At 47.6% G+C, this 20,391-nt stretch overlaps 7 protein-coding genes across 7 annotated transcripts; 4 read left to right on the top strand and 3 right to left on the bottom strand.

Annotated features, from left to right (window-relative positions):
• Nucleotides 1–14: 14 nt before the first annotated feature.
• EYB26_002263 (uncharacterized protein) lies at nucleotides 15–1,457 on the top strand (the record flags this gene model as incomplete). Its single annotated transcript, XM_054261568.1, has 3 exons — nucleotides 15–672; nucleotides 730–1,237; nucleotides 1,292–1,457. The coding sequence occupies 3 exons, from the start codon at nucleotides 15–17 to the stop codon at nucleotides 1,455–1,457; spliced, it is 1,332 nt and encodes a 443-aa protein (XP_054117543.1).
• A 528-nt stretch (nucleotides 1,458–1,985) lies between these two features.
• Nucleotides 1,986–2,554, bottom strand: EYB26_002262 (uncharacterized protein; the record flags this gene model as incomplete). The annotated part of the gene is made up of 3 exons (XM_054261567.1): nucleotides 1,986–2,050; nucleotides 2,118–2,206; nucleotides 2,277–2,554. 3 exons carry the CDS (start codon nucleotides 2,552–2,554, stop codon nucleotides 1,986–1,988), a joined length of 432 nt encoding a protein of 143 aa, XP_054117542.1.
• Nucleotides 2,555–4,084: 1,530 nt separating this feature from the next.
• Nucleotides 4,085–7,643, top strand: EYB26_002261 (uncharacterized protein; the record flags this gene model as incomplete). The annotated part of the gene is made up of 5 exons (XM_054261566.1): nucleotides 4,085–4,364; nucleotides 4,419–4,539; nucleotides 4,588–4,636; nucleotides 4,689–5,076; nucleotides 5,134–7,643. The coding sequence occupies 5 exons, from the start codon at nucleotides 4,085–4,087 to the stop codon at nucleotides 7,641–7,643; spliced, it is 3,348 nt and encodes a 1,115-aa protein (XP_054117541.1).
• Nucleotides 7,644–8,121: 478 nt separating this feature from the next.
• On the top strand, nucleotides 8,122–9,624 carry EYB26_002260 (uncharacterized protein; the record flags this gene model as incomplete). The annotated part of the gene is made up of 2 exons (XM_054261565.1): nucleotides 8,122–8,519; nucleotides 8,574–9,624. The coding sequence occupies 2 exons, from the start codon at nucleotides 8,122–8,124 to the stop codon at nucleotides 9,622–9,624; spliced, it is 1,449 nt and encodes a 482-aa protein (XP_054117540.1).
• Nucleotides 9,625–9,881: 257 nt separating this feature from the next.
• On the bottom strand, nucleotides 9,882–13,181 carry EYB26_002259 (uncharacterized protein; the record flags this gene model as incomplete). Its single annotated transcript, XM_054261564.1, has 1 exon — nucleotides 9,882–13,181. The coding sequence occupies one exon, from the start codon at nucleotides 13,179–13,181 to the stop codon at nucleotides 9,882–9,884; it is 3,300 nt and encodes a 1,099-aa protein (XP_054117539.1).
• A 1,228-nt stretch (nucleotides 13,182–14,409) lies between these two features.
• On the top strand, nucleotides 14,410–15,420 carry EYB26_002258 (uncharacterized protein; the record flags this gene model as incomplete). The annotated part of the gene is made up of 1 exon (XM_054261563.1): nucleotides 14,410–15,420. One exon carries the CDS (start codon nucleotides 14,410–14,412, stop codon nucleotides 15,418–15,420), a length of 1,011 nt encoding a protein of 336 aa, XP_054117538.1.
• Nucleotides 15,421–16,089: 669 nt separating this feature from the next.
• On the bottom strand, nucleotides 16,090–19,354 carry EYB26_002257 (uncharacterized protein; the record flags this gene model as incomplete). Its single annotated transcript, XM_054261562.1, has 9 exons — nucleotides 16,090–16,662; nucleotides 16,723–17,159; nucleotides 17,212–17,379; nucleotides 17,430–18,233; nucleotides 18,282–18,614; nucleotides 18,668–18,714; nucleotides 18,771–18,852; nucleotides 18,918–19,014; nucleotides 19,241–19,354. 9 exons carry the CDS (start codon nucleotides 19,352–19,354, stop codon nucleotides 16,090–16,092), a joined length of 2,655 nt encoding a protein of 884 aa, XP_054117537.1.
• Between the last annotated feature and the right edge of the window lie 1,037 nt (nucleotides 19,355–20,391).

The following is a 20,391-nucleotide window of genomic DNA, read 5'->3' as shown; positions in this document are numbered from 1 at the left end:
TGTTGCTTCAAGAGATGATTTCAGCCTACAAATCTTGCGATCCGGCTAGCACCACTGACGCATCATCTCAACGCATCATCTTCTCTAAGCAAGGAACAGCACCATACAAAGTTGAGATCATGGACTCCTACCATAGATCTACGCAAGCAATCGTTGCTCCTGCGCTTTCATTCCTGTGCCTAACATTGTGTATTCCGCCGCTGATATGGCACGCATCACATCGCAACTGGGGCGCTTCCTTTCTCGTCGCCTATGCTATGTACGGTGACCTTATTAACGCTCTGAATGCCCTCATCTGGCCTACTGACGATATCGACTCCTGGTGGGACGGCGTGGTATTTTGTGATATTCAAGTCAAGCTTAGCATTGCAATTCAAGCCGGTATGCCGGGTGCTTTGCTGTGTATATTCCGCAGTCTTGCTCTGGTCATGGATGTGAACAATTCTGCTTTGATTCCGAGTCGAGGCGAACGGCTGCGCAATAAGGCTGTCGATGTGGTTTTCTGCATCGGGTTTCCGGTACTTTCTATGGTAGCGCATTTCTGTATCCAAGGAACTCGGTACTATATCTTTGCTGTTGCTGGTTGCAATCCCGGTACGGACGAGAGCTGGCCTAGCTACGTGTTCTTGATGTGTGCCCCGATCCTCTGCATGGCTGCAGCTGGGTATTGCAGTAAGTTCCTGTCTTTGGTATGGCTTTTAGATTCGTGACAGAGCTGATTTTTTATAGTCCTCATCATTGTCCGCCTGATCAGATACACATCCGAATTCTCCGCGATACTGGGTGCATCTCAAAGCAATATTACCAAACAACGCTTCATCCGACTCTTCGGCCTTTCCTCGCTCATGATCATAGTCATCTTACCGTTACAAATTTATATTTTCTACACCAACGCCATAGGATTATTGCCTCTCCACCCTTACTCCTGGAGAGCAACACATGGCCCGAGCCTTTCGCAAATCATAAAAGTTCCAACCAATGGAGAATTGAAATTCGATCGTTGGATTTCGCCTGCTTTCAGTGTGCTGATATTTATCTTTTTTGGATTGGGACAAGATGCGGCGAAAATGTACAGCAACTTCTTCAATCTTGTTGGCCTCAAAAGGTTCTCGGTATCTTTCTTGAGCCGGAAGTCTACACCTGTCTCTTCTTCGTCATCTGATGAGAACAACAAGGGTGGTCATTGGTCTAACTCGTTGCCGTCCAAGAGTTATAGTTGGTTGGGGTTGAGACAAGCGTACGTATATGTTTGTCATCATGCTTATGCTGAGAAATATTGACTGTGTTATAGAAGCAAAGAAACAAATGTCACAACTCTCGGGTCATCGCATGCAGATACTCTCATGTTAGGAGGCTTCGATGGATTGTATAAAGGCACAAGCATTGAGATAGAACCACCTGCCCGAGAGTGTGTCCTTGATAGTAGGATACATCCGAACAACGACTGTAATGTTTAGTCCTATGCCCTCCTCTAATTATTTCTTCATTTTTCAAGCATCACGTACGATTATGTAAACGCGTTTAATCGTTTCGTCATCGCTTTCATAGACATTGATTTATGATACCTAGGTGGTTATCTTTGCTATAGTCATTCCAATGGGATTGAAATCAGGACTCAACACTCCTAGTCAATATACCACCTTTATCAACGTACATGAATCTAGGAGAGAATCAAAGAGAAGAGATTAGTCATATACACCACCAAGCCACCGTAGACTGTCTATCTCCAAGCAAATACACAAAAATTTCAAAGGGTATAACTATAACACACGTCAACGTCTTGTTCAACTACTTCGTACAAAAGGAACAGGTATCGATATGAATAACACATAGATAGAAGTTGCATCTTTGGGTCTTGAGGTTTCAAAAAAAAAACTATCTTCTCCACAGAACGGTTGTGTGGTGGATACGTATGTCAAAATTCGGCCATTATATCGTAAAGCTATAATATCGCCATGATCGCTGTTCGGTTGGAAGTATCGACTTTACTGAGTTCCCTCACTGCCGGCATCATTGCTGGTAGAGGGGCGCTTGAGGACTTCAAGTGTTCCTGTAAATGTGGCACAGTCAGCTATGTGTTTAGTACTGACAAGTCAATGGAGGGTGGATTGACGAACGTTGCACAATGTTCAAGCTGGACTGTTTCCTCCCCTCGGCGTCTTCGTAGAGACGCAGACTAGCATCGCCTTCGACGTAGACTAGGGTCCTGTATATCAAACGCCAGGACTGGTTAACATACATGACTCTGCGCTTCGGATGACAAAGGTATAACTCACCCCTTCTGAAGACTCAAGAGATGGTCGCGGCTGGGACCCTCGGGCTGGAAGCTCGAAATACGGAACCAGCTCGTCTGACGGTTGTCCTTGGGACCATATGAAGTTCCGACAACGTACTTGACGACATCTTGACCCGTGGAAGTGGCCGAGAGCTCAGGCTCAGAACCTAAACGACCGGTGACGATGATGCGTGCGATGGAGCGGAAGGGAGTTGTGCTGAAGGGTCGAGCAGATGCAACGGCGGCGCGGGCGCGGAGAGAGGATCGGATGGCCTGCATGTTGTTGTGAGAGGTACTCGTGGGGTGTTGTTGAACACGTATTTGCCTGATTCAAAGTTCTTGTTGTTGGGCTGATTGGCAGAATGATCGTGGACTCTTGATGCAGTCACGACTTTAAGGAGGTGTTCCCATCTTACCGCTTTGGGCGGAATGGCCGCGTCGATAACGCGAACGTCCAGTCGCGTCACGTGATGTGATTGGCTGTTCCCGTGGATCTTCTTCCTGTCCAGAGCTGTGTCGCCGAGGGTGCACCCTTACTGCCATGATTGATTAATCGGAGTGACGGCTGTGCATTGCAGTGCATTTGGATTGTAATGACATTTCAAAACCGAGAACGGAAATCAAATGCCGTCCAATACACTGCCAACTGACAGCACGCATGCGCTCCGAAGAGCAACTCAAATCCTTCAAGCATATTGATTGCTCGACACTGATTATATAGTGCCTATATGGAACAGGTATGAGAACAGAAAAGTAGGACAGGAATGGATTCTCATTCATCGTTACGTTGAACCAATTCGTAGACATCTGAACCTACAAGCCAGGAAAGACCTAGCCTTGACTTGTTCCTCAGGCACCAAGGCACTAGTCAGGAACGCTCTTGCCTCGAGGCTCAACCTCATGTCTTTCTTTTACCCAGTACCCAATCCTTTCAAGAGATCTCAGTGCTCACTGCTCAGTGCTATCATCCTCCGAAATCATACCGTGTCCAATAGCCTGACCCAGTCTGGACTAACTCGAAAGTCATCGACCTGACTCGTGATGTGACAAGTATCTTCTTGCCTTTGCCCTCTGAGTGAATTGGGAAATGGCGCCTCAATTTTCTCCTGTGGTCCTTGGTAGAGCCGAGTTGACTGGTGTGCTTGATTAGTTCATTTCAATTGGGACTGATCACATTATTGATGCAGCCAATCCCTTCACCGACCACACGGCCTGCTACCTCTCACCAGGATGCAATCATACAGTTCTTGCTGCATCATTCGATCGCCGAGTTTAGGCACTCCGCCGGCCATAGATCATGCTCCTTGTTTCCAGAAGGGCAGATTGCCTTTTGCCTGACCTAGAACCAGTGACAAATACCAAGCGCTGATGGGCAGTTATCTCCTGGTCCTACACGTCATGTATTTAGACCTTTTCTCTCCTTGCTTGAGATCGGATATATCTGCCCCTCCTGGCCGAATCATCTCAGAGACTAATCCATGACCAACTACCGAAAACGCCATGGCTGAGCTGGACTCTGATTCCATGCAGGACATAATGACTAGTATCATGTACCAAATCATTGCAGTGTATAAGCCTTAGATGTCGGTCAATCTCGTTCCTGTCGAATTTATCGCGAGCTTTTGAATGGTGTAGTATGCAGAGCTGTTTCTCCTTATCCTAGGATACAGCTTCAACGAACACGCCATATGGACAACGCTCTGCTTCTTCATATATTTTGTCTTGAGGACAAGCTTATGAGTTTACTATCAACAATCTAGACGCGTGCAAACCGTCTCCCTCCAACAATACCCGATTGTGTCTTGCACTATGCATTATTATCGTGTTTTTAGCATCTGTCTTTTTATCCTCTTGGGGCTTGCTGCAGACGCCGCTTTTCACCGCAGGCAAGATGCTCCCACTACATCAAGCTTACAAAATGCGCAACCCGCAACGCAGACAGCCGGTTCTATTACATCAACAGCAGGTCCTTCTAATACAGATCTGCCGAATGTCTCTATGACGGCCACCACGACTATGTTAGATATCCATACTGATATATCAAATCCTCAACCAACATTGCCGCCTATGCCGCCGAATATAATCAATGGTTAGTCAATTTCACAGAAGTATGAAATTCTGCAACCATAACTAACTAGATCAGGGACCTTAGACGTGAATGCACTGCCTATTCAGCCTACAATCACTCCCTCAATAGGCATCACCGGAGTGGTATTGATGATAACAGGCCTGGCATATAATATCGTTGGTATCAAGAACCAGTGGTATGTCAATACATAACCCAATATTGGGTATATGCTTATCTGGAGTAGGCTTCACATCTTTTTATCCGCTGCTTTCCTTTCGAGTCTATCGGTTACTGTAAGTGGACTGCTTCTGATGCACCACCTGTTATTCACTAAATAATGTTCAGGTCTTGATAGAATATGTCATGAATCCCCCGGTTTCGAATGCTATACAAGGAGCATACTTCATTGCCGCTTTTCTAACTGGACTTACATTCGGCGCATTGTCTCTAATCTTCAAAGAATTGACCGAGGGATTGGGTTGTTTATTAGGCGGGTTCTGCATTAGCATGTGGCTCCTTTCGCTGAAACAAGGCGGGCTTTTGGCCGGCTCAGAAGTCCGGGGTGCCTTTATCGGGGTTTTCTGTGTTGCATTTTATGCTCTATCATTCAGTTCTTATACCAGGCCCTATGGACTGATTGTCTCGACGGCATTTGCTGGTAGCACAATAACCGTACTGGGAATCGACTGCTTCAGTCGAGCGGGGTGGAAGGAATTTTGGCTGTATATTTGGGGTATGTTCAAAAAGCTTTCTTTGGATCGAGTAGATATCTAACCGCGGCTCTTGTTAGGGTTGAATGATAATCTTTTCCCGTTCGGTACATGGACTTACCCCGTCACTAGAGGTATTCGCGTTGAATTAGCTGTGACTGTTGTTTTCTGTTTGCTAGGGTTACTATCGCAGTTCAAGCTCTGGAAGCTAACTAGAGAGAGACGAGAGAAACAAGAAAAGGTTTTGGCGGAAGAACAAAGAAAGAAAGACGCAGTCGAAGTTGAGTTGGGGCAAGCAATCGAAGAGAAGAAAGAAAATGACTTGGTCCGTTGGGAAGCAATATATGGCGATAAGGGCGATCCTACAACCTCTCAAACACCTCGCTCGGAGGCTCAGACCCAACCACCCCCAGTAGAATTGGTAGAAGCTCCTGATAACTCGGTTGAAATGGTTGATCTCCCTGCTACGCCTCATGACACGTCAAACGACCAAGATATTGTCGAAGACGAAAATCAGACAAATGATGGTCATTGTGTGGAAAAGGAGGATCACGCTGACGAAGATCGAATTGAAGAGCCACATAATCTGGAAGAAGAGGGTGTCACTTTAAATAAACCCAAGCCGATCAACAACAATGAACCGGTCCTATCAGCGCCACCACCTCCGCCTGTGACACCTCTTCCTTTCCGAGTCCCAAATGCTGGAAGTATACCAGTTACTGGCGATGGCAACGGGCATTCTATTCAAGTTATCATTGATGATATTGACACAGTTTCCGTCGTCACATCCAAAAGACTATCAGCAGTGTCTCTACTCAGACGCCTATCACATAGAAAGAGCCCAACCAAGAGAAGGAGTCACCTACAATCAGAGTCGGATGAGATGCTTGTTCCTGTTCCTCCGGCCAGCTCGACATACGCAGTTAAAGGAATTGAAGATAGTGAGACTGGCTCGAATCTTGGAGATGCTCAAAGCATAGAAATTGACGACCTCGATTTGCCTGACGCGAACCCATCTGACAATGAGAGTAATGACATGACATTGCAAGAGGTTGGATGTTCTACTAAAACAACTGTCATAAGCTCATTGCTGCCCGATGTTGAGGAAGCCGCGGATGTAGGGGACGCCAAATCTAGTGCGGGCCGACTCGAAAATCAAACGGAAATTGTTCCATCGATAAAAGGCCAGATATCAACTAAGGATGGGCAAGAAGATGCCGGCTTAGGTATATTGGCTGAAAAACGCCGTTATACTGTTGACGGCACCACATGTGCCCTTTCAATCGTCAAAGCTCCTTATTTGGTCCAGATGGCAGATTCTACTTCAAGAGCTACGCATAGCACAAGAAATGAAGCGAAAGCCGAAAAGTCCATTGCTCCGTTGTCAATTCCGAAATCAAAATCTAGCTCTGGTAAGAAGGAGGATCTTACACCTGATATTGTCAAGAGAATCCCCAGTCATTTTTCTCCGATTATCATGTCATATCGGACTAATGAATGGGCGAAACATCTGTCTCATGCAGACGTCCCTGAACCCGAGCCACTTGAGAATATCGTAGACACGGCGCGTCCGATATCGCTTGACATTATAGAAGTGGCCGCCCCGTTGAACGTGGAGGAACTGGAACAAACAGCGCTGACTGCATCACCGCCACCTGTGATTGAAAAGCGAGCGTTGCATTTTCCGGAGAAAGTCGTATATAACACTGTTCAGCTATCAACGTCAAGCATCTCCGGACAGTCGGCTCGTGATGCCAGTCCAAGGCAATCAGTTTACGAGCAGCCAGTGAATGTAAAGACACTGCCAACTACATTCCCTCGGGAAGCGGTGACCTCAGAATCGGCCCTTACTCTCCCTGTTGCTAGTCACTCAACTCCTTCGAGGAAGATACCAAATGGCCTGCGTAGTGTCTCTAGTCCATTACTGAGCACAACAGCGGCAGCGCAGGCTATGCCACAAAATCCAGCTCGAAACTCTATTCATAGCCAAGGCACTGCAGAAGAATCATACTCTTTGATGGCCCAACGGGAGAGGCTGATTCAGGCACGCCTTTCGTCGGCATCATTGATGCAAGACACCTGGACCCCAAGAAATAAATCGAGACTGTCACTTGAAGAAGGATACCGACCACGTCCGGAAAGTCAATTGAGCATGGTTGAAGAGGACGATATGCCTTTAGCACGGCGACGCGCCATATTGCAGCAAAGAGCCATATCACCTATACTGGCTATGGATACAGGCGCACGAAAATCACCAGTCGATAGGCCTCCATTGATTGGTGCTCGGTTGTCACGAGAATCGCGAGAATCCAGTAAACCCAAAGTAGTTACTATGGCTGCATGGCACGAATCACTTCAAGAAGACTTGTCCAAGCACAAGCCGTTATTGGACGTCGATCACGCTCAAAATGAATTGATGGAACAACAACGAAAAGGGCAAATGGCAAGACACCGACGTCTACAAGTATCTGAGAATCTGCATAATTCGATCGCTGAGCGGATGCGCCGGGGCGATATGCAGGATCTTCACCGTGAGGCAATGCGACGCATGCAAGCGGCTGCTAATCGGAAAGTGGTGAACAGTTCGTAATGAATGAACGAGATGACCAAAGTGTGATGATTAGGTGATGATTAAGACTATATGGGAGTTTAGATAATGTTAATATCAAATACCATTTACGGGGAATGTATCCATAATACGTACCGTGATCAATAGGTACGCTTTATGCGGGGAGAACCACAAAGAAGCTTGTTTAATTACGGGGCCGTGTTAGCGTCGTACAAAGATGTGTACCATAGGTATTGATGATGACGACGACGAAGATCGCCGAGGTTGTTCTTCCTTGATCTCTCCGCTTCTTATAAACTCGTCCACTACGTATATCATCGATTATATTGTCTTTGTTCCTGCATGCATTAAGCATCGGGACATGCCTATATATACTACATATACCATGTCTTGAGACTCTCCTTTTTATATCGTATACCATCTTTTGTTTCGGACTTTCTCCCCGCATTTGTTTTTGTTGTACGTATGACATCTGTGTTACTCTCTGTAGGCCCAAAAAATGGCAGACCAACACGCCTCCTTCCACTCCGGAGCCAACCTCAACTCCCTCAACCCAGCAAACCTACGACAACGGCCCCTCGGCCGAGCTGCAACCTTTGCCGACGCAAGTCCATCGAAATATCGACGCAACTCCACAATCTCAGACACCGTCTCCGAAGCACGACAATCCATCCGCGATTCCACGGATGAACTACTCTTTCCGCGCGCAAAGGCTACATCCATAAATCCTAGGGTTGAAGGGCAGCATGATTCGCACTGGCAATCTGCGCCACTGGCGCTGGCTCTGTTGCCGGCAGTGGGTGGGATGTTTTTTAATAATGGGAGTGCCTTTGTGACGGATGCGACGTTGCTGATTTTGGCGGCTGTGTTTTTGAATTGGTCTGTTAGGTTGCCGTGGTATGTTTACCCTCCCTCCCGTAGTCTCAAGCGGGTGCTGATAGGGTATGGAAGGGATTGGTATCGCTCAGCTCAAGAGATTCGTCAACGGCTTCCGGATACGCTGCAAAGCGACGATGGGACGATAGCCGAAGAAGAAGACGAAGATGACGAGAGTGGGGATAAAGACAAAGGTAAAGAAACTGCGAAGAAATCACGAGAACGAAAGAGTCTAGACCAAGCCAGCAACACAGCCATCAAAGAACTTCACATCCACGAACTCGTAGCTCTAATATCCTGCTTCGTATTCCCACTAATTGGCGCATGGATTCTCCATGGCATTAGAGGGGCACTATCGCGCCCTTCGGAAGGGTTGGTGTCGAATTATAATCTAACTATATTCCTTCTTGCGGCTGAAATACGCCCCTTTGCGCATTTATTGCGGATGGTGCAGGGTCGGACGCTTTATTTGCAGCGCGTGGTCGCCGCAGCAGCTGAGGAGGATGATGGAGATAGGGAGATTGATCATAACAAGATTCTGGATCTTTCTGCTCGATTGGAGGATTTGGAGGCGCATGTAGCTGATAAAGCTGCCATATCATCAGAAGGTGAATTGAATTCGAAAGGAGCTACAGGCGAGACCATCAAACCAGAGACCCTTGCACGGATCATGATTGAAGTCCGACAAAGCATCCAACCAGAACTCGACGCCCTCAACCGCGCAGTCCGACGCTACGAGAAAAGGACTGCACTAATGGCGTTTCAGACAGAGACACGAATGAATCAACTCGACGCCCAAGTCGCGGATGCAACCGCACTGGCAGCCGCAGCTCAACGATCAGCTTCAGACCATCGGCAGAGCTTTGTGTTTGTCCTGCTGGATGGGATGGCTGCTGTTGTGGTTGTGCCCGTCAGAGCGTCGATGCATCTTGTTTCGTTACCCGGGAGGATGGTCTCGTTCTGTTTGCAGTATATTACAACCTTTTTGGAAGGTGGAAAACGGAGGCGTAAAATTAGTAGGGGTAAGCAAGTGCAAAGGACGGTGATGTCTGGTCGGAGGTATCTGGGTACTCCATCACAAGGTGCTGTGGTTTCAGGGATTTGGCCGGTGAAAAAGGGCTCATAAGATTTCCTCTTTTAAACTTCGTTTACATATGTATACTGCTCGGTCTTGTTCTCGGTAAATAGTGTACCTAGGTATATATAAATATTTTAACATAATGTGCAAGGAGAAAAGAACAGAATCTTGTACAACACATTGCTAAACAAACAAGTGAGCCAACCCTCCTCGAATCTTTCCACTCCACTCATCCTCACAGTATATACAGGGCAAAAAAAAAGTCTTCTCTAAATTTCAATACATCCTACCCCATTCTACTCTACCTAATCGACTCGTTGTTCCACATTAGGCGTTATAACAGGCTGCAAAAAGGCCTCCACGACAAGTCTCTTCCTCTCTTCCCATGCCCGGCGCTCTTTGTCTTTAGAAGGTGCTGGTACTGAAGATGATATCATTAATCCCGAAAATATACTCGATAATTTCAATTCCACGTCCTTGCGTCTTTGATCGGCTGGGTTGATCAGGTTCGTTTCCATGCCGGGATATTCCTGGCTTGTGTCTCTACTAGATGAATCTGTAGAGCTGAGGGTCAAAGTTCGTTTTCGACGGGTTGGAGATGAGATGCTAGGTGTGATTTTCTCGGGTGGGGTTTTCGAGTCGGTGTGTGTTGGTGGCGCTGGTGGTTGGAGCATGGGAGGTAAGGCTGACGGGTCTGATGCTGGGGCGATTTCGTTGATGATTTGATTCAACATAAAAGTCAAAAAGGTGAAGGATACGCTATGGGCTGGGGATGATGCGAGACTGTCTAACACCCACGACTGAATGTCCTCGGGAGAACGCCAGGGGTCTTTCGATCTCTCGCGCGCTAGCAGCTGCTGTTCCATGTTCTTCCATGTTTCTGCTTTGATGATTCCGTCCTTGAGTGTTTGCAAGAAGAAAACAAGCGTCTCAGCAAGAATTTCTAACCGCGGCAACGAGGATAACTCGGGCGGAAAGATGGTACTCAATGAAGCACCAGTATCAAGGGCTTCGCGGACAGCAAATAAAAAAGGTGCTCTTTGATCAGGGTCTTTGAGCGTCCACGAACCACGGCCAAACGGCCAGCAAAGTCCGTCATCTCCAATCAACCAAGGAGGTGTCTCATCTGGTACGTCCCCCTTCATCATACTCCACTCCGCGACAGCTTGCTCAGTAAGACGTGAAATCGCTTCCGTAAGACGGAATAACTCTCGAGGAGCTGATAACCGAACGGTGTTTTCAGCATTTCTGGTCTCCAGCGAAGTCGGGAATCCCAAACTGCGAACACCAGCCTCAGGAATATGTGTCAGCTCTTCTAGTGATCGACCAAAGCAGGTTGGTAGCCATCTCCCGTATACTGGGATGAAATGATCCCTGCCTTCCACCACTCGAAGCACCAAAATATCCTCAATCTTAACTTTGCCTGCATTCAAGGGCCGTACAAGTTCTAGGTCTTTGACATGCACAGTCACATCAGCCACTGCCGAATCCCCCGGTGCGAATGTATATGTCTTTTGTCGCCGTTCCTTTTTCTCCTCCCTCCCCTTTTCGTCCGACAGCCATTCTACGTGAACTTCCATCCAAGCTTGCTGTTCACTCTTAGACTCTTTCGTTTCTAACGTGCTTTCGCTAATCAATGCCTTCGACGTAAAATAGAAAGTAGCGGGTACACTTCCTGTATTTGCAATTGTCACGTTCTTGCTTATCGGGACACCAAACGATACTCCGCCAAAGTAAATCGCGTTCTGATCATATGCTACGTCGCGGATATTCTCTACCTCCTCTTCCATGTTAGGATCTATAATTACCGTCACTTCAGGTCGCGCTTCATTTTCAGCCCTGTCTAATTCTTTAGCGACCTCCTGATAGACACGGCGTCTCAAGTCTGGAACCACGGCATCATATGTGAGTACAAAGGCTGCGTCTAGAGGTTTGTGATCAGAGGAAAGAACACCCTGATGCGAGGTATAGTGTATCAACTTGATCCTCTCCTCAGGATGATCTGGTTTTCCTCCTATAATTTCCAAAGCACGCTGTGAAGCACGGTCGCTGTCTTCAGCTGGTTCTTCTTCACCATCCTCATCAGGATTATAGTCGAACAAGACGTTTTCATCATCAGCCGCCTTGTCTATTCCTCGAGTTTGCATTTCTTCATCTTTCTTCCGTGATTTCTCGGCTTCCAACGCTTCCTTCTCGAAGTTCTCGTGGTCCGCTTTGGATCTATAAAGTATACGATCACACCAGCTTGGCCCTCGTTTCTTTTCACTCGTATCAAAAATGGCGACACTGCCTACATCATATTTATAAGTTGGTAGAAAGTGGATTTCTCCCTCTCTCCACCCTTCGTGAAATGCTTTCTTCTTCATTTGCTGAGTACGAAGCTGATCATGGCTTAGTAAAGAATTGAGAGTCGTCAGGAGTGATGTGGGATCGTTGATGGGATCTAGAGTTTCCACTATTGTTGTAGGCACGATTGTGGTTTGCGCCGCTTGAGCTTCCAGGGCCTTCGTAGTCAGCTTTAAATTCTCGGCAGTCTGCTCAGCAGTCTGTTTCTGAACCTCTTCGTCAGTGGTTTCAGCTTCCGAGTCCACCACTAAGATGGGTGACGGAAGATCGGTGTCTGGCTTCTTTCGGTGCTTGTGCTTTGCATCATACGGATTCTGGGTATGTAACGAAAGCAGACGACGGACATCCTCTCCTGGAATATCATCTAGACGATAGTTCAAATCACCAAACCAAAAAGCAACGTCTGCGCTGGCAATCGTGTCACTAGGCTCGCCATAAAGCTCATGATCCGCACCAATTGGGCTGAACTTGGTGCGACTGACAATCTGACCTGCGTCCCAGTTTCGCCGGTCAAGGCTGCCCTTATCAGAGCCTGCTGCCAAGTGGCAGTTGACAAAGACAAGCTTTGTAGTCTCTCCGAGCACGAGACGCGTTATCGTAGCTCCTTTATTCCCCATGCCCATGATACCTGTGCCCACGGTGGTTGAGTTCACGGACGTGATTGTGGGCGCAACATTGGGCGCGGCATAGACCAAGAGTAACAGTCCTACTAATTGGGATTCGGCAACTAGTTGATATCCAGCAGGAAGAGCTTCCTGCACAACATCTTTCCAGCGAGTCGACGGAACTGGGTCGTTAAAAGGACTCAGCGTTACAGCCGGCGATGACAGATCGACTATTTCTTGTAATCCTAGCACATATAGCCCAACCTCATCCGTCAAGTTTTCCGCCAAATTTTCATGCGCTTGAGCGGCAATAGGCCTTTCGGCGGATGACCTCTTCTGCTTAGCATGTTGGTATTCTCTTCCCTGACCAGACATATGGTGTATTATATCCTTCCCTTCAACAAACCAATTCTCGATATCCTTCTCCGTTCCTGATATTGCAGCGACATTCCAGGTTCCAACCTTGATGCGGATCTGGCGCGGTCGGATATAGTCAGCTCTACGAGCCCTCACTTCTCGAATAAGGCTTGACAGGGAGGAGGTATCCGGCTGAGCGATATCGTCGGAAGCCTGCTGTTCTTCATAGAGCGCATTCGAATTTGAATTCGGATTACTCGAAGTAGACGATCGCCGACTGTTTGTAGTTGGCGCCATTCTGCGAGACTCTTTGTTGTTATTTACTTGAAAGAAGCTGTATCCGCGAGCTATCCGGGGTCATGTAGCGACCCCTCTAATGCCTTGTGCCACCTGTGTCAATCATTTACCATAAATCCAGATATCGCCTGCGTATATATTGGTCGTGCTAAGAGAGCGGAGCGGTCAGCTTGAGCTGTTTACAGGCAACAGCCATAGCCGTAGGCGACGAGGTTGAACTGGACAAGCCAGACAAGACAAGGCAGGCGGGGCAGTCTCTCGGCGTGTCGAGAATCTAAACGCCGCTCGTGTGGCTGATGGGCATGACGGAGGCGTGAGGAATGAGGGGGGTATTTCGCAGTGCGATGGCAAGATTGAGGAGATCTGTCTGCCTTGCCTTGGGGTGCTTTGACTGACTAGTAACAAGCTCAGCAATCAGTTACCGGTAAGGTTCAACAGCCGAGCACCCAAGGATGGCGTTGCGGTGTCGTCTGACCCGACCTCCTCACTAGAGACAATGATAATGGGACTCGAAGTTCGTTTGATAATCGCGAGGGGTTTATTAGATGAAGTCGCCCAGGAACCATGCTAAAAACGCATGCATTTCTTCAGCCTTCAGCTTCTGTTCTGCAGCACTAACGAGCAGCTAAGGGAATCCGGCGCTCATGAATGGCTGGCGATCGCAGGTGGGCTGGTCTGGTTTACCTCGGGATACAGTCCAGACCAGTGGAGTTGGATCCAGTGTTACGCTTTCAGGCAGGTCGAACTGTGATCCATATTACGGAGTACATAGTAGTGGTGGTTTAAGACCTTGAGATAAGTGGAAGTTGATCGGTCACTTGGCCAGAACAAGGCCATCACTATTTCAGCCTCAGGCCAAGGCCCCAAGGCTCTAAGACTGTATTCAGGCGACAACGTCAAGAGTTTAATGATTTTGTCGCCCAAATCATGCCTAGATTATCAATCAATTAGAGTGTTGTAGCATCCTTATTATTCTGTATTGGTAGTAAATTTCCCATTATTCTTTGGCAGATTTACAGCTATTTTCATGCAAATCACATGTTCTAGATACCAGTACTCATTTTAGAGCTTCCGTTCCTGTCACCACAACCTCCAACACCATCCTTCAACAACCCCTCACCTTTTCCACCACGTCGCATGAACCACGCTCACTCATAAACCACACATCACTAGCAAGCTTTGTTTACGACTCGTTCAGTGATACCTTGAGCCCAGTTTACATCTCACGATGACCCCTCGCAAGGGACGAGGCGGTCGAGCAAACAACCACAACCACAACCAGGACAATAATAACCATCATCTCACAAACTACCTTAATTACCAACACAACAATCAATATCTCGCACAATTCCCCATGGGCATCCCTCAACAAATACCGACCACCAACTACGACTCTATGGATAACACATATTACTACTCCGACACCCCACAACAACCGCCACCACCACCACCACCACCAGCAAAACTCACCAACGAAGAACTCAACATCTCCGTCCTCCGCCGCCACAATGCCGCCGTAACATCCATCCTCTCCCTCGCACCCTATGTGGTGGTCTATACATTCAACCCGGCGACACAACAATGGGAAAAGAAAGGCATAGAAGGCACAATGTTTATTTGCCAACTAACCCAGGGATCCTACGGGGAAGAACGATATAGCGTCTTCGTCCTCAATAGGCGCGGACTAAACAATTTCGATATTCTGTTGACGGATGGCGAGAACGTGCAGCTTACGGATGAGTTTGTGATACTCAAATCTGAAAAGGAAGCGACGGATGAGATTATAGGGTTATGGATCTTTTCGGAACCGCCGCCAAACTCGACTGCGGAAACGCGCAAAATAAATGCGGAGGTTATTAAGGAGTGTGCAACGCATGCAGGGAAGAGTTTGGCTTTAGCGAAAGAGATCTTGGCTGCGCAGCAACATCAACAGCAACAACAACAACAACAGAGCGTACCGATGGGGAGACAGATATCGTTAAAGGAATTGTTTGGGCAACAACGTGCTCAGGACGATGGGTTCAGTCAGCCTTATCCAGGTGCTGGTGGCGTTGACATGTCTGCTGAAGCTGCTACGAATGGAGAAGGGACGAATTGGGGACACAATCCGGCGGTGCAAGCTCCTATAGTACCGTCTCCGGGACAATTGCCATCTGCAGCAGCGCAGGTTATGAATCAGCCTGGTGGGAATATTTTGACGGATCTGTTCCGGAGAGCGGGATTGGTGAATCAGAACTGATACCAATATCATTACTAGTAGTAGTACTTATGTGTATTGTTAAGATATTAGTTATGAAAGATACCCTTTCCGAATATTACTTCATGGAATACTGAAATCATTAATAACTCCAGGCAGGAGTATCATATGTATTCACATCTGTAACTGTTCTGGTAACATGATAGTAAAATCCACCATCCTTGAAGAGAACCAATCCTCCTGGGAATGTAATCTCCATTGACAGCAAGAGGGGGGGAAAAAGGATGACAAACATGAAAAAGGCCGCCGGTCATTTGAAAAAAAAAAAAAAATCCGTATAAAACCGAGTAGACCAACGCCATGGATGCTGTCTTGTTTCTTTTCCCTGCCTGTGCAGAGCAAAAGTTCACCAAGACTGTGAAAAGAGGAGAGAGAGGAACGATCACGGTATAATGGAGTCCCCTCAAGGCCGAGTCGACATCAATAACAGCTGCAAGCATATGATGAGAAGAAAAAGAAATCCCCAGGCCCATCCCATATATGGTAAACAGAACGCACACTCATTGATAAATGCATACATTTTCCATACTTCATTTGGTATCCCATTGATGAGCCCCGTCCTAGTCCGTTCAATGCGAATGAAACAACAAACACAAACCAACTCCAATGATTCTATTTGCATAACATGAAGCCGAGAGAAATTTGGACGCATCAGGAGCTTTGAGTTTCGGTTTCACCTTCATTCGCATTGGTCTCCTTGTGTTCTTCGCCGTTGGTCGCCTGTTCGTCAAACTCACTGAGTTGGATGGCCTCCGCTTCAACGGTAACATGAGATTTCAAGGCTGAACTGAGATTGATGGCAATTTTCTTCGGGGTTGCATTTGCTGTCGAAGTATCGTTGTTCACCGAGTTCTTGAGATTGCGATCAACCGAATTCTGTCGACGGAGAAAGTACATTGATGCAGTAGAGCTGGCGCTAGAACTGCGACGCTTAGATCCGTTTTGAGCGAGCCGACCCAGCTCATCTTCGTCGTCTTCATCGCGGCGACGTTTCTCGGAAAGTCTTTCTGGAGGATGTTGAGATGAGGAGGGCGTTGTTGGAGACGTGGTTGTATCGACGAGACCACGTTCAGGTAGCTCGATTTCTTGCTTGCCTGCGACTATCGTTTCTGACTTCGCATCCATCACTTCGTCGTCGTCATCATCGGGATAATCCACCAGTCTGACATGCGATGCCGTTTGATTGACGATAGCCAGTCCTTCCTGCCGGGTATCGGATGGCCACTGAACATTGAATTGATTAGCATAATGAATCAAAATAACGTGGATATTGATGATAGGTACCTCTTCCTCATCATCCGAGGCGTTGAAATACTCCTCCTCGGCAGCATCCGGTTCGCGCACGCCTTGCCAACGCTGACCATTGAGTACGCCACGTTGTGAGGGTGGAATTTCCTCCTGGCTGAAAAGCGTAGCATCGGCTTCGAATCCATATCCTTGCAACTCATCGTAGCGCTGTATTAGCTTTTCAAATATATCGACATATGTGATAGCCTTTAGTTTCTCGCGGTATTTCTCGACAACATGGGTGATGATAGGTTTAATATTATCACGCTTGATGAATTCGAACAATTCGAGGCATGCCGAATTCAGCAGGTTGTCACGGGGCATTGTCTCATGGACGATATCAAGAATAAGCCCAAAAGTATTGTTGTGCGTCAACTGCGCGAGGTAGAAAGTATCCTGAAGGCTGACAAGAGTACGGAAGAATTTCAAAGCAGCTACACCTTGTTAGTATACTGTCGTGTTCCGTTTCAGTCAAATGACACTCACTGAGCTTTAGATGCTTCTGTGGCACAGTCAAAAGCTGTGCCACACGAGGAGTAAGATTGTCTGAATGAATGAAATTACGACTCCTGAACAGGTGTTGTCGAACGAAGAATGTCAAAATGTCTACTAAATGGGCGTAAAGGGTGACCTCTTGGAAAGTCAAGTCGGCAACTAAGAAATGTCAGTACAGTGACAACCAAGAAAAAAGGGACCGGTCATACCACTAGCACGACCTTCAAGCTGTTTCAAAGGGGTGAAAAGTCGTTTGGCGGATTCATCAAAGTGGATTTGTACAAAGGCATCAGGGAGTTGATGTGCCGAGCGAGCCTTGCCGGAAAGATCGCCACCAGCCCGGTTCATGGGATCATGTATGGTTATCTGTGGGTCAAGTAGAACCTTGATAGCGTCGGCGAGCTGATTCTTGACTCCGAGGTCCTGTTCCGTATGCAACAAGTCGATCAATGTATCGGTGAGCGGCGTTTTCTTCTCGTTAATCGCCTTCAACATATAGCCTCGCATCATGATGGGATCATGATCTAGCAGAGCTACAAGAATATCGATACCAGTTGTGCGCATTGGCGGCTTAGGGTGTTTGACGGCAAATGCTATGACCGGAAACAGGCCGTGGCCAATAAACTGAGAAAATAATGTGGCACGTGCAGGTGCTTGTAGATTCTTTGCAATGGATGCGCATTGGTGAATAAAACAAACGGCGTCGTCTTTGCGTCGTTGGTCTGTATTCCGTGGATCGAATATTGCGAACAGTTCCTTTAAGAACGCAGCGTTGGTTTGAATATGGTTGATTATATCGACTTGGTTGAAGAATATCAGAGAATTCAAGACCGAAAACGTGGGGTCGTCGAGGATGCGCGCAAGAACAACGTCTTTGAGGTACTGCAATCGCCATGTCTGCCTGATCTTCTTTTGAATGACAGGGTCTTTCATAGGAACCACTTCTCTGTATCTGGACTGGTCTTGGAGATATTGCCGATGGTTGGCTTTGTGTGTAGGGAAGTCAGGGTCATCTATGACCGTCAGTCAAGATCACAATCTGGTTTTAAAATTGCGCTTACATTCGAGTGCGCCAACCACGCCGATGATGATCGGATCTGTAACCACATGCTCTATGATAATGTTGTCGTTCAGTAAAATCAGGGACTTCATAATGTTGCACAAGCGGTGAAGGTCGGGCAGGCTCTCCATGTCCTCAGCATCCGAGACCAATGGTATGAGTTTATCGATGTAATTTTCGCTGAGGACGAACTTTCCCAGCGCATCGCGACCAACCTGCGATAGACTAGCTGCGCGCACTGCAGCTTCGATGTCGGGAAGGTTTCCGAGGGTTGGCGGCGGAAGCATTATAGGCTGATGGTAGGCCTCGATGGCTTCGTCAGAGAGGGCATCATCTGGAGCGTTGTCAGTATTCCGACGATACAACCGATCGCATTATAGAACTAACCTCCAGCCAAAGCGATCAGGTGGTCCCTGACACTACTGACGTATTCCCTGAAACACAAATCCGGTCAGAACATAGTCGATAATATCGGCGCATGAATGCAAACCATATTGCAGCACATCCATCGGCCTCCTGAAAACTAAGTGCCATATCGGTTCCATTGGTCTCGGTCCAAACAATGAGGGTATCTGGTCGGACAAAGTCAGAATAAGTATTGTCGTACGTCAAAGAGACACGTCAAAAATCGGCGCACCTTGTTGCTTCTGATATCCTTCCTCTTTTCCGATAGTTGTGTTCAGCAGACATCGACCCTTTTCATCTTCCGACTCGACGTATATCCGGGGCATGTCCTAACACCAGACGCATCGATCAGCCAAGGCATTTCTTCAAAACCAGCGCAGCTGTCATAAATCAAATAGATAATCGACGCGAATAAAAAAGAGCGATCATAACAACAAAGAATAAGTTGCGCCAGCGACACTACACAGCGATGAAAATAAATTGTTGTGGCCGGTCGCGCGAGCATCGGCTTGGCGGGCGTGGACGAGCGACAGCGATGGCGTCAGAAAGGCTTACCTCGACAATCGCGCCCGTACAAAAGCCCGTTCCGCGGTCAAACCAGTCATTATCTCGTAATTCGTAGACTTTTACACGTTTCCGGTCCTGGGGTAGCTTTATCGCCAGCGCCATGTCGACCGAGAGTGACAGGTGGCGTCCTGTCACTCCGGTACAGCTCTGCGCGAGTTGTCCGGGGAAGGATCGAGCGATGCCAGTGAGCAAAAGGGGTGTGAATCGTAAGATGAACTGGAATAAACGTAGTCGAAGTCGGGATCACAGTGTCGTTGACGCGCAAATAATAAGGTGGGAGGCCGAGGGGGATGTCATCTGATGAGCGGTCGAGATGAAGTCGAGACTTGATAGATAAGTGAGGAAGATGAGTTTTGCGTTGCCGGGAAATATCGTGGCAGCTAGCCTAGTCCTGTGCTAAGTATGGAGAAGCCAGAGAGGGGACCGGGAGATCAGGCCAGGGCAGCAGCCCGTTCGTCGGGAAGCCAGACGTTCGGCGCCTAGAACATTCATTCATTCATCCATCCATCCACCTGGATACACGAGAATGTGACTGTTTGCAGTATCTTTATTAATTACCTCTTCTTGAAGCACGTATTTACTATTAATTACTACAGTATCGAACAGGCAATATGCGGAGAGTCTATCCAGTGCTAGGGAACACACTCTAGAAGACAACAGAAAAAGTGGACACCACACGCGACTGGCGCAGCGAGTGTGGTACCTAAGGACGTAGTGTATACACTCTGTAAGTACGTACCGTATACGGGAAGCTCAATACATGGTGAGCGCCAAGTGTGCCATCTTTTGGTAGGACGCGGGGAAGCAAGGCGACCCGATCAATAAATAAATGAGGCTGGGACTGAGTGTTGTTCCGGACTGGCAGTCATGCAGAGACGGACTATTGATGACTGGCTCCCTACATTCTGGGCTGCGACCAGTTAGCTAGCTGTTCTGGAACAATTGCCATTGACAACTGACATGGAAGCACGATTGTGGGGAAGAGAAGACAAAAAGAAAGGACGAAAGCCACTGTGGAGTCTTGGTTAGAAAGATTTAGTCTTGACGCGCCAGCGACAACCGTTCAATGTCGCAAGCCAGCATTCCTGAGGTTGAGTCGTGAGTCAACGGCGGTGATAATGCGATGCTGATTGGCATGC

This window comes from Talaromyces marneffei, chromosome 1 (assembly GCF_009556855.1).
Source record: "Talaromyces marneffei chromosome 1, complete sequence".
In the NCBI taxonomy this organism is placed as follows: Eukaryota; Fungi; Ascomycota; class Eurotiomycetes; order Eurotiales; family Trichocomaceae; genus Talaromyces; species Talaromyces marneffei.
This window is presented reverse-complemented; position numbering and strand designations above follow the sequence as displayed.